The 12,807-nt window shown below is 38.5% G+C and overlaps 1 protein-coding gene across 2 annotated transcripts in view; it reads right to left on the bottom strand.

Moving 5' to 3' along the window:
- si:ch73-63e15.2 (protein strawberry notch homolog 2) overlaps window positions 1–12,807 on the bottom strand; it is a 49,265-nt gene that overhangs the window by 4,560 nt on the left and 31,898 nt on the right. For both annotated transcript variants that reach the window (XM_056256471.1, XM_056256472.1), the window contains 17 exons: window positions 5,992–6,138; window positions 5,677–5,760; window positions 5,465–5,564; window positions 5,208–5,368; window positions 4,368–4,501; window positions 4,168–4,258; window positions 3,895–4,038; window positions 3,094–3,211; window positions 2,907–3,012; window positions 2,666–2,819; window positions 1,597–1,773; window positions 1,411–1,508; window positions 1,063–1,145; window positions 788–973; window positions 542–663; window positions 304–435; window positions 77–212 (listed from right to left, as the gene is read on the bottom strand). In XM_056256471.1, the coding sequence (XP_056112446.1) occupies window positions 77–212; window positions 304–435; window positions 542–663; window positions 788–973; window positions 1,063–1,145; window positions 1,411–1,508; window positions 1,597–1,773; window positions 2,666–2,819; window positions 2,907–3,012; window positions 3,094–3,211; window positions 3,895–4,038; window positions 4,168–4,258; window positions 4,368–4,501; window positions 5,208–5,368; window positions 5,465–5,564; window positions 5,677–5,760; window positions 5,992–6,138 (2,173 nt within the window). The remainder of the gene's footprint in view (window positions 1–76; window positions 213–303; window positions 436–541; window positions 664–787; window positions 974–1,062; window positions 1,146–1,410; window positions 1,509–1,596; window positions 1,774–2,665; window positions 2,820–2,906; window positions 3,013–3,093; window positions 3,212–3,894; window positions 4,039–4,167; window positions 4,259–4,367; window positions 4,502–5,207; window positions 5,369–5,464; window positions 5,565–5,676; window positions 5,761–5,991; window positions 6,139–12,807) is intronic.

The following is a 12,807-nucleotide window of genomic DNA, read 5'->3' as shown; positions in this document are numbered from 1 at the left end:
ACGGTTGCACTCTTCATGGGAAGAGAGTTTTGATGACAAGGTCAGAGGTTGGTAGACATGAGTTAATGCTACTCACCAAACTGCTGGATGGCCCTGTCCGCACTCCAAGGCAGCTCCAGGGTCATGTGAACCCTTCGACGCTGGTTCTTCACCCTTCTGTCAGCCTGAAGTGAGATCCCTGAACTGGCCGCTTCTGATATTATGGCTACCACCTGAAGGGAATAAGGTGAAACATTTTACTGAATGCACAAAATAAATCAGAGTCTAAAGGTAGCAGATGCCCTTGTTGAGACTTGCTCTCACCTTCTCTCCATTCATGAAGCGATCTTTCTCTTTGATGTTGATTTGGTCAATGGTGTGGCCCTGCTCAGCGCGGGACTCGTATTGGACAGTGCCGTCAGACCGACGCACAACTCGGCCTTTACGTCCCGTCATCTGGGTGTATACACAAAGCATGTTTAGCGCTTTAACACAACCTTGTTTTTTTGTTTTTGAGGTATAACAATCCTTGGACCACTAGATCAAATACATAAATAATAACCTCTGATACTTTTTCTGGACCTCCAAATTTATCGATGAGCTCATCCAGTGTGTTGAGTGGTAGTTCTTTTCCCAGCTCAGCGATCTTGTTGAGAAGTGCTTTTTTCATTTCCTCTAAGCGTGCTAAGGAAGAAAAAGAGCAAAAAACAATAGCATACACTTAGATTAAAGGTGCTGTAAGCGAAAAAAATCATTAGGATAAATGGAGATAATATAAGTTGCACAATAAAACACCCATTAAACATACCCATTTGATAGCTAGTTTGATCGACAAAAATGACATCATCACTGTTGTCTTGGACCGAGTCAGGTGAGGAGTTGGAGTCACTGTCCAAGGCGTCAGACTCGGTGCTGCTGTCATCGCTGATGTTGATAACTCCAACTACATCAGTGCCGTGTCGGGGTTGCTTTGGCTGTCGGCCCCGTGGCTTACCTGCAGGAGAACGTTCAATCAAACCATGAGGCAGAAAGCAAAGACGGGGCAACGTATGGACAACTTTACTAGTGTGCGACACAACTCACGTTTCCTCTTGTTCACCGCTCCCTTTTCTCTCCTCTGCTTCTCTGATGGAAAATGTTTGAGGACTAGAGACTGAAACACACCCCTGAGAAACCAAAAACACATTATCGTGTTAAGGCAGAAAAAGAGTTTTTGTCTAATTGGCATTGGCTAAAGGAAGTGGTTCTTATCAAATAACACTTACACATAGGTTTCAGAATGATACATGGACTGTGAGATGACCACAGTAATACAAATATTGAGAAACTTTTCTATCATTACGAAACTGCAAGAGCACTACTCTGGAAAGAAGTAGTCATAAGGTGGCTTATATTTAAGAAAGGTTTCAATGATGCCCAAAATTCACTTACTCTGCAGCAGACACAAATCTGTCTAAGCGTCCATCGTTTTCATCAAGGACTTCTCTGGTTCGAGCCTCACCTGTTGACTGCAGGCCAATCACAACACACTAGAGAGAAGAAAGAAAGAGTGTAAAATGCCTATTGTAACAAATAATGTTTCATTAGGAAGAGTTCAGGCTCTCTAATATGACTGACCTTTCCTGCTTTTAACTCCTTTTTGGCCAGTTCCACCAGGCAGCGCACCTTGGCGGCAATGCAGAGGTATTTAAAGAAACGCTGGTGGGATGACCAAAACTGACCCCACAGGGACTTCGTGGAGCTCATGCAGAGCTCGTCAGCGGCCTGCATGAACACAGCCAAAGCTTCCGCCCACTGCAGAGGAGATAGTGTCAGATATGCATACACAGCATAATGTCCCATTTTACAGACCAGTTCAGTTACTTGATTTGCTGTACTACATTTAAAGGTAAGGGTTCACTAAAAAATGACAATTAAGTCATCATATACTCTCACTCACCCCCATATATCCTGACCAAGTGAATGGGGACTGGAGGTATCAAGCTCCAATATTTTTTAAAAATGCACTTTTAAAGTATGGTAAAAGTGGTTCATATTACAATTGCACTGTATTCAATGTCTTTTGAAGCCATTCGATAGTTTTGTGGGATAAACAGACTGAAATTTAGCCATTGTCATTGAAAATCTTGTCCTCTGCTGTAGCTTGGTCATTTCAGGGGAATATTATCAGTAATGGATACATTTTCAGTTTAATAATGGTTTTGTATGGCTTCAGAAGGTTTGGAATATATCTGCTAACTTTTATGATAGCTTTATGGTAAAATGTTGTTGTTTTGGGGCTTAACAGCTCTAGTCCCTATTCACTTTCAATGTACTGAAAAGTGCAGCCAGGATAATTTTTTGGGTGAACTATTTCTATAGACATCAACTTTTTCAGGGGAGATTGTTTTGTAGTTTTTCAGTGTTTTCTGTCTAATGAATTAAAGACGATGTTTTCAACCCATGCCCATATTCAAATAGTTATTTTCAACATGTACACTACCATTCAACAAGTTTGGGTTCAGTATGTTTAAAAAAAAAAGAAAAAAGAAATGAATATTTTTATTTAGCAAGGATGCATTAAATTGATAAAAAGTGAGTGTTAAAACAATGTTGCGAAAGATTTCTATTTCAAATAAATGCTATTCATTTAAACTTTCTATTCACCAAAGAAACAAATGCATCATGGATTCTCCTCGGAACTCACAAGTTTAGCAGCATTGTTGTACACAAGTTTGAAATCATCATCCAAGCTGATCTCTTCTATGTGGAATGAAACTCCTGAGAAGCTGAGTTGGCGTGCAATGTACATCCCGCTGACCTTCATATCCATTGCAACGATCTCCATGGCCCCCACACCCCTATAAATGAAGAGTACATTCAGATTTCATTTAAAAAAACATTAGTTTTCATATTTGCCAGTAAAAAGTTTGTGGTCCTATACAAACCTCTTCTCAATGGTGTGGAGGAAGTCATCAAAGGTTCTGAAGGGGGTTCCCTCTCCCCAGATTCCCAGACGGCTCATGTAGATCATGTTCTTTGGCTCTGAGGCACCTGAGAAACACAAGAGTCCTTCACTTTAAACCTCTGGCATAATATGTGGTACTGCAAGTGTTCTGCAGTGCAGAGACTCACCTGTGGCACTGGCGTACACCACTCTGGCCAATGGCAACTTGTTCTGCAGATCCAGCACGGCCTTGCCCATCTTTGTGGACGTAGCATTTTTGGCTTTGTGGCATTCATCAAATATAATCTATGGGTCGCTGTGGTCAAGGGTAAAGCCAACTTTATGTTCACCTTCATTTTTTACAGAGGATTGTTTATAATTTTTTTTTTTTTAACTGGGGGTGAAAACAGACCCTCACAGAAGTCCACAGATAACTTCTAAAGTTATAAGAAAATAAAACAATTCTACAAAATGTATTTTAAGAGTAAGAAATAAAAATGGTTTAACACAATATTATACTATAAATAAACATAAAAATGATATATATTTGTTATAAATATATTTATTTTAAATAAATAAAATAATTAAATAAATAAAATACACTACAACTGCGGATTTAAAACAATATTACTGTAAAAAGTTAAAGTACAAAGAAAAAATTACTGAATAAAATTGAATGATATTGATAGAATGATTTTCTAATTCTGGTTAGAAAAAAACATTTAGAAATGTATATAATAATATAAAAAATATTGTAAAATATATTAATATGTATATTTTAATATTATATATATATATTTTTTTTTTAGATACAATTTTAATTAATATTTATATTTTAATAAGTATAATATTTTAGAGTGAAAATGTATAATATTATTTAATTTTTTTTAAATGCTTTTATTTTGCAATGGGTAAGGGCAACAAAAAGTTATAAAATCCTTGCACACAAAATCTGTTATGCACATAACTCTATAGAGGGTAAAGGATACAACTCCATCAAAACCCGGCTCACACCAGTCTAGGATCTGCTTTAGACGCGTTCGGTGTTGGCCGCCTGCCTGACTCTCCCCAATCAGTGCTGAGTAGGTCGCAAACAGGACCCCTTCTGAGGTAGCTGTGTCTCCGTATTTTATCTGCACGGAAAACAGTTACAGTTAGACTTATCGAGCAGAGCTATGGGGAAAGTCTGTGAGAATGAGCTACACTGGAAACGTGATCTCCATTAACATGGCTGCCATATTGAGCCACACAGTAATAGTGACCTTATTCAAGGCATGCACTTGTATATTGGGTGCATTGATGTCTTGGAGATCTCTCTCTGCGTCATATTTGAGGTCATTGGAGACGCTGAACCTGGAGGAGAGATGAGAAGGATGAGGCAACTGATCCAGAGTCTGTGTTTGATGTGGGAGAGTCAATGGTGTGGGTTTTACAGGGCTTGATGATGCTGGAGATGGCTTACCATAGTGCTTTCTTTCTTCCCTTTGAGTAGTTTTCTAAAATGATGCCAGCCACTGTGCGGCCTTTGCCCACTCCGGCGCCGTCCCCGATGAGGAAGCCGGCCCGCTGGTTGTTCTGCAGAATCACTTCATGTTGCTGTAGTGTTATAAAGAAGACTATATTAGTGGCCTGTTTGTTCCAAGTATGATGAGAAAGTAAAAAATATTTGCAGACAAAGAGATTTTACGATGGCTTTATGATGGAGAAACAGAAAAGCCAATGCTGAACTGAATGATACTTAAAATATAGTATAAAATTAAAAGAATAAAAAGAACATTCACCTGATTGTATGAAAACATTCACCTGATTGTGTTTTAATTTAATTAATTCCAAATTATTAACATTTGATGATTATTAAATGCATTATATTTCGCATTAATTAAAGTCTCAGGGGGTAGTTCATAGTAAATAATTTTGGTCATAAAAATTTTGAATGACAGATAAGGTTGGGAAATTGGGATTTGTTTTGTAAATAGTCTCAAAATAAAAAAATAAATAAAACAAACAAAAATAAATAATGCAGGATATAAACAATTTTACAATAGTTTGCAAATAGCCGAAAAATAAAACAATAAATTAAATTAAAAAAAAACAAATAGAGCAGGATCTAAACAATTTAAAATTGTATGTAAATACTAAATATCCTCAAAATAATAAATGAAATTAGATATTTTGGACTCTATGTGAGAGTTCACATAGGAAGAGTTCAGTCCATTATATTCTTTCAATTTGTTGTTGTGCATGTTGTTTTAAAGAAAGGCAACGTTGTGAGAAAAGAAAGGCAAAGTTTGTTCAGGGGTACCTGGCAGGCATAGATAATGGCCTCCAGCTGCAAAGCAGAGAGCAGACCGTCATTTATGGTGGTCTCTGGGATGGACAGGGTGTAGGTGATATCTGGAGGAGGTACGCTAGATAAAGTGTTGGTTTCGACCACTCGGTCTGGGTGGGATTTTCCTATCTTGGCTGAGGCAGCGAAACAGAGAGCAAAAACATTATGAATCTTCTAGTATGAAATTAATAGCCAAGAAATGTGTGCAAAAAAAAAAAAACAATGCTCACATTTTGAGGGCCTGTAGTCTGCATAGGTGTCAACATGACCCAGCTCTTCAGCCTCCTCCACCTCGACTTCCTCTTCCTCTTCTGGCTGTGTTTGGGGTCTCTGTGTAAACACGGAATAAGATTAAAATAGAGAAGGAAAAACAGAAAGAGAAACAAAGACATACTTCGGTGTTTGACTGAACTGTTGAATTGAACTGTTGATTGAGAGTTACCTGATAACCTCCTATGGGTGGTGTATTAATGATAGCAGTGATGTCATCCAAAGAGTTTAAACCTTGAAACCTGTTAGAATTCACCTGAGGAACAAGAGAAACAAAAGAAAGAAAGAAAAACAAGTTAAAGTCAACAGAAAGATCACATGCTTTACTATAAGAGTGGGAACAAATGTTCAGTTTGTGGGTGTGTCCCTCACAGGTGTGGTTTCTGCTACTATGCTAATAATAGTAATTCAACACAAATGCCAGAAAACACTGGTAAACCATCAGTTAAGTTTAACATAAGCATTTGCGGTCAGGAATTAGCCTTACCTCTTGGACTGATGCTGGTGTTTTGATGTCCCATATTGTGGGTACATTGGGTGTCACATCAGTCCTGAGGATATCAGTATTGGTGTATACGGATAACGAGTCGGTCGTAGGGGAGAAGATTGGTAGATCATCTAGACAAGAGAGGTCCTGATAGAAGAGAAAACAAGAACAATTTACCAATCAGTTTAATTGCCAACATGGTCTAAAGTAACGCAAAAGATTTCATGGAAACTAAGGGTGTGGTCATATTAGCATATTAAGTTTTGCACGCAAAAAAAGTCGGAGTAAATGCATAGAGATGTATGAAGCACAACCAACTTGAGCGAAATCTGGGAATTTTTTCATCCTGATGCAAAACTCAATCACATGGATTCTTATTGGAACGACTGGATTTCGCCAACAAAATCCCGCCGAGCAACGGTAAATGTGAACACACCTTAGGAATAACTTCATAAAATATATGTCTTTGAAACACGTTAATACTAGGTCTGAATGTGGTGGAGATTGCGGGACATTCAAAACAAATTATGGAGTTTAAAATGCACAAATTATCCATAAAGAACCATATGCTTCAGATCAGGGTTAAAGATGGCTGGGAAATGTATTCACAGTACCTAAACCACTGAACCCACAATCTAATTAACACAGTGTATTAAGCAGATGAAGTGCAGAGATGGTATGTCCCAGGCAACCCTACAGCATTATAATCTGGATTTGGTTTAAAGGACAATGCACTCAGCTAATCAGAGGCTTTTGTAGTAAAATTGGTGTTACAAGCTAGTGGAATGTGTGAGGGATCTGAAGGGGCCTGAGACGCTCTCCATACAGCCAAGATTTTCCAAGAACCCTTCACTGTTCGAGGAAAACCCCAAATGGTAAACAACTAGGAACTGGAGGGTGGCCAGGAGCCGTGGTATTCGATCCATTTCATTAATGGGAACAGTTTCTAAATGTTAAGAAGAAAAGTGAGTCAGACTGAAGTAGACACCAAAATAAGCTGTTTATAATCTAAAATAACTTCAAATTCAGGATTGACCTGAAATAGTCTTACAGTACATCACAATGCCTTATATTCACAATATTGTATTGATACTTCAGATACCTTTATTCTTTGTGCACTCATGTGCATAAAATCGCTGCTAGTGTGCATGGGGCATTTCAGAGATGCTGGGAAACGTGACTTTGGTGCAATATGGAAGGTGTGCATGTTGTTTGTGATGTTAGTTGGGTCATGGACCAACGCTACTTTTGCGTCATCGAAGGGTTACGCCCCTTTTTGGGGGAAAACAAACGGATTCCCCTGAGAACAGAACTCGCTGCAAAATTTCTTGATAGCAAAAATGGCACAAACATACACACTCTCTTTGTCGGCATTTAAAGAAGCTACTGGATACGGGGTTACAGAGATGTCCCTTTGAAATGGTCGAAAACTGGATTAATGACCCCACGCAGTGGCCAAATATGGACTATTCAGACATCTACCACTATCTCGTGGAATCACCAAGTAAGTAGCCTATTTTTTGTCATTAACACACTCACAGTATGACAAACTAGACAATGAGGCCATGTCACTTGGATCATATTTAACTTGATTTAAGCTATTGACATAGTTTTGTTGTCGACTAGCTATACTAGTTAGAAAGACGCTACGTGATTAGCTCTCTCTAGGCACGCTACCTTGGCTATAACTGATTTTACTGTTGAAATAGTGGCAGGCTAGGACTAAAGTGGACTTGGCTGGTTTCTGCTTGTGTCTAGAAAGTGCTAGGACTTTGAAAGTTGTAAAAAGGTTTACAGTGTATGGCAAAATATGTATAGGACCAATGTATGTATGGGGGTGTCAAATTGGATGTTGTGACATTTTGCTATCATATTTAGCCTAGAAGGCTTGATCTACTACCGTTCGTGTTGTTACATGTAGCCCAGAGCAGTGGTCGTCGAAAAGTCATATAGGCCTAAAGGACTTTTTAGACACAAGCAGAAACCAGCCAAGTCCACTTTAGTCCTAGCCTGCCACTATTTCAACAGTAAAATCAGTTATAGCCAAGGTAGCGTGCCTAGAGAGAGCTAATCACGTAGCGTCTTTCTAACTAGTATAGCTAGTCGACAACAAAACTATGTCAATAGCTTAAATCAAGTTAAATATGATCCAAGTGACATGGCCTCATCATCTAGTTTGTCATACTGTGAGTGTGTTAATGACAAAAAATAGGCTACTTACTTGGTGATTCCACGAGATAGTGGTAACGTTAGATGTCTGAATAGTCCATATTTGGCCACTGCGTGGGGTCATTAATCCAGTTTTCAACCATTTCAAAGGGACACCTCTGTAACCCCGTATCCAGTAGCTTCTTTACGTTTGTGCCATTTTTGCTATCAAGAAACTTTGCAGATCTAGAGCGAGTTCTGTTCTCAGGGGAATCCGTTAGTCTTTCCCCCAAAAGGGGCGTTACCCTTCGATGACGCAAAAGTAGCGTTGGTCTATGGCAGTTTCGTGAGAACATCTGAGCTTGATTACGCGCTCTTTCAGAAGTTCTGTCAGAAGCAATGAATTCAAAGTCATTGTACTTCCTCTATACTTGATTATGGAGATAATAAACATAGATTAAAAGCAGTGAAATGAAACTGAGAGTGGAAAACTCAACCAACATGCATCGTTTCTTTTTTATCTATGATCTCATTCATTATTCATTCATTACTATTTAAAAAAAATAATTCAAAGAACAAAATGTTGCATTTACTGTAACAGTGTCAATCAGCTTTTAGTAAGTTCACATCATAATAAGTTGACTGTTTAAGCAACAGTGTTTCAGTCTCCAGGCAGTGGCTAAGTCATCTTTCCGCATTCAAATTATGTTGCTCATTGATTTCATTGTGATGGGAAGGATGCTTGTGGAAGACAGAATGACTTGACAACGGACAAAAACACATTTATGCCCATATATAGAATGGCAACATTCCACCAGGGACCTGATCTAGACCATCTCCGCTCTACTTCCACTGAAAACCCAGGAAATACTCAATTCAGTAGTGATGGCACTTCAGAAAGCGCTGCCAAAAACATCGGTGGGGGATTCTGAAACCTGAGGTCACAACCTGCCCATTTAAACTGATCAAACAGCTGGGGTCGGAAACAACCAGAATCATGTTGTAACGTATTTTATGCTTCCTTTAATCTTTTGAGGACACGTTTACTTTGCAGAGCACTACCAAACGGAACAAAGAGAGATGCCAGAAGTGAACTTTTTTTCCCCAATGAGAGAACAAAAAAACCCATAAAACTGTTTTGCAATTCTCTAAGCAAAATGACTTTTGATATTACTTAGCAACTGGCAACAGCAGAATTTGACTTTGTACATTCTCAAGCAACCACAAGGAACAAGGCGAGACTTCCTGGAAGGCCAGGCCACCTCCTCTCTCCACTCCTTTTCTCCACTGCTGAGCCAGCAAACAGGGATTCCCCCGCTTCAGGATGACGGAGTGGCATTGGATTGATGAATGCTGTTAATAGTTCAATTTTACTGAAATGTATTAGCTTAAATCGAACAGCAAAAACTAAAATGCTGAAACGAATAAATGAGAAGGAAACCAAGAAATGAGAAACATTTAACCATTAAAAATACTTATGACAAAGGTAAATGTAACGTTCACACAGAATATGTAGATGAAGGAATTTATTCCACCCACCACTGAGTGGCCTTACATGAACTCAGAGACATCAGCTGAATAAGACCATCTTTTGTTTCTGAGCAAGAGGATGGATGATTGCCAGACTAAATCGAGTCCTTCACATGGTCACGAGGTAAAACAGCATGTACATAAACAATAACAGTTCAACCCTTAAGGTTTGAAGGTCACTTTCATTGTCCCAGTGAAATCCATCATTGTTCTGTGGCTTCTTTGATCTTTCATTATACTTATGTAGAGCTGTAACAACTAATCGGTAGTTCAAATAATCAACAACAAATTTTAGCATGCTTAAGTCGAGTCTTTGCACATTAAACCTTGATCAGTGATGCCATGTAGTAAAACATTTCCATGAAGGAAAACATTTACTGTTATATCCTCCTTATAATGCCATTTGCATTATGTAAAACAGTGCGGTCTAACAGCCAGTGACCAATTAAATGAGGCTTTTGTTGTTAAATACTTCATAGTCAATCAATCATAGGTTACGGTCACACTGTAATTTTTGGGAATTGAGAACCGCATTTACTTACAGGTATGAAATGTCCCGTTCACACTCTTTTGAATACTGTCTGAATGAATGTGCAACGGTCGTCAAGCCTGTATTCTCTTACCAGTAACCATATCAGCTACAGTGACCAAAGTAATATCAAAGACGTTATCACTTTTGACGAGTTTATCCGTCAAAGAAACCTTCAGATAAGTTACCGAAACCACACATGGAAACTCGCAACAGACGGTAGACATGTGTTTGTGCAGCACAGAGCGGCTCTCTTGCACTGTGTGACGTGATGGGCAACTAGTTGTCCAGTCCGGTTCCATTCACACAGCAAGGGTTTTCTGAAATATACAGGTGTGAGTTTGGTTATAGAATGCGGTGTCACTCCTGTAAATAACCAAACTGTGTGTGAATATAACCGTATTAAGGACTGGCATACAGGACTGACAACCGTATTCGGTTGCGGTGTGATAAACATTTAATTTAGTTGTTACTTGAAATTAAATGTCATATTTTGATGATACTTCACGACCAATGTGTCTTAACATGCTCACTTCTGCACTTACAGGAACACAATGTTGTCGCAAAGGAGGCACTTATACTGAGGAAAATCCTTGCATTGGTTTTCTATCCATTGTAAATCCCAACACGGTTTTCGTCCACAGGGCAGGGTAACCTGAACTCCATAACTTGCAGTCACTAAGAAAAATCCTGCAACGCTTCAACAATTTCCAGCCTTGTGAACGGACAATTTCAGTTCGGTTTGGTTTTTGGATGCGGTGCTCTGTAAAACCATGGCTTCTTTGAAGCATGCTGAATTGTCTGTTTGGGTTGGGGCGAGCTGGGCAAAGATAGTAGAGTTTCCTAAAGCCTTTTTTTTTCTCCATTCTGCAGGCACCATCATGCATTGTCAGCATAAACATTTAACAACCAAAAGCTGGAAATGACACGAAAACGACAAAAAATAACCTGTCAGCCAGTGATTTACAGTAGAAGAGCTTTGAAAATCATTGCCAGGGGGGGAAATATAGACAAACCCGGTAGAGATGAGCTGGCAGCGCTCGACTGTGGGGACCACCAGAAATGCATCATTTACTGTAAGCCTGCGCAAATGTTTCCTGTATGAAATATAAGGAAAAAGATGCACCTGCAAGACAAGCTGGTGGCCGCACTCTTGCGTAAGATGAGTAAAGCTGGTGTGTACAAGAGGGAGAAAATACACAGAAACATCTCCTGACACTCCCGTACTGTAATAAAGCCTCATTATTACGACAATGTGTCAGGTTACACCACAGCATGACACTTACTGAACCTTCCCAACAAGCACTGACGGGAAAACTGCAGACGAGCCTAAAGCGTCACTGCCAGATTATCACATCAAGCTTCCTGATGCGTTTTATGTCCTATTTATTTCATTTAGTTAGGAGCGAGATAAAGATCAAGGAAATAGATAAGAAAAAAAAAGAAGGCAAAGGACAGGAGAAAATTAAAGAAAGAAAGAAGACAAATGACCGCAAGAAAAAAAGCATGCAAACAGAAAGAAATACCAGGTAAACAGAAATAATGGCCTAAATAATGGGCAAATGGCCTAAAGAAAGAAAAAAGAACGAACAAATAAAATGGCGAATGAAAGAATGAATGAGCTACAAGAAAGAAGGAAAGGAAAGAGAGGGAGAGAGAATGAAAGACAAACCAATAAATGAAAGAGCAGACAAACAACCAAAAGATTGGACGAACAAACAAAAGAACAGATGACCTAAAAAAAAGAACGTTCAAACGAAACAGACAAATGAAAGAACGGACAAGCTAAAGAACAGACAAAACAACTGAATGAAACAAACAAAAACAAAAAATAAGGTGCAAGAAAGAAGAGTGTAAAAAAGGGAGATGTGGTTTATGTCATGCAGCCCTGCAGGTCGTCGGTTTGGGAAGCGAAGGCTCAATGTGCCTTAACAGCATTTTACATCACACTGTTCCCGTAAAACATGAGTGTCGCCCTGCCACAGGCCCAAAATACAGCTCCAAACCGCTTTGATATCAGACAATTCATGATTACCAGAATTAAGGGAAGTGGCCTCCAGTACAAATTCATGCAACACAGGACATTCTCATCTAAGATTCATTCGACAACTGAGAGATCCGTGTGCACAACAAAGAAAGTGCAAAAATCATGTCAAATTTCAAAATCTTTTGCTGTGGTTCGTCCACTTCCTGAGATTGACGCAATCATTAATGCTTTTTAACAGCAATGAGATTTCAAAACTAGTACAAAAACTAATCAAAAAAAAAAAAGAAAGAGCAATAATACAAATTTGAGCCAAATCCAAGAAATCACCTGCGTCCACCTCTTACTGGAAACCAGCAGTCGTGTTTGTCATGTGTAGTGTTACTATCATTGTAATCATAATGATGCTCTAAATACAAAATTGAATGCAAAAGATCTAGAAAATCTCACAAATATTTGTAAAATATACGAATTATACATAATTTATATAAAAATACATAATATTATAAGGATAGAAACTACATACTAAAATTATTTAAGAAAAAATATTTATGTTTAAAATATATTTTATATATTATTATTATGAATTATATATAATATAATAAACAAATGATATATATATATA

The sequence above is a fragment of the Rhinichthys klamathensis genome, unplaced genomic scaffold (assembly GCF_029890125.1).
Source record: "Rhinichthys klamathensis goyatoka isolate OS25496 unplaced genomic scaffold, OSU_Roscu_1.1 h1tg000127l_1, whole genome shotgun sequence".
Classification (NCBI taxonomy): Eukaryota; Metazoa; Chordata; class Actinopteri; order Cypriniformes; family Leuciscidae; genus Rhinichthys; species Rhinichthys klamathensis.
The sequence above is the reverse complement of the archived record's forward strand: the minus strand, read 5'-3'. Positions and strand labels throughout refer to the sequence as shown.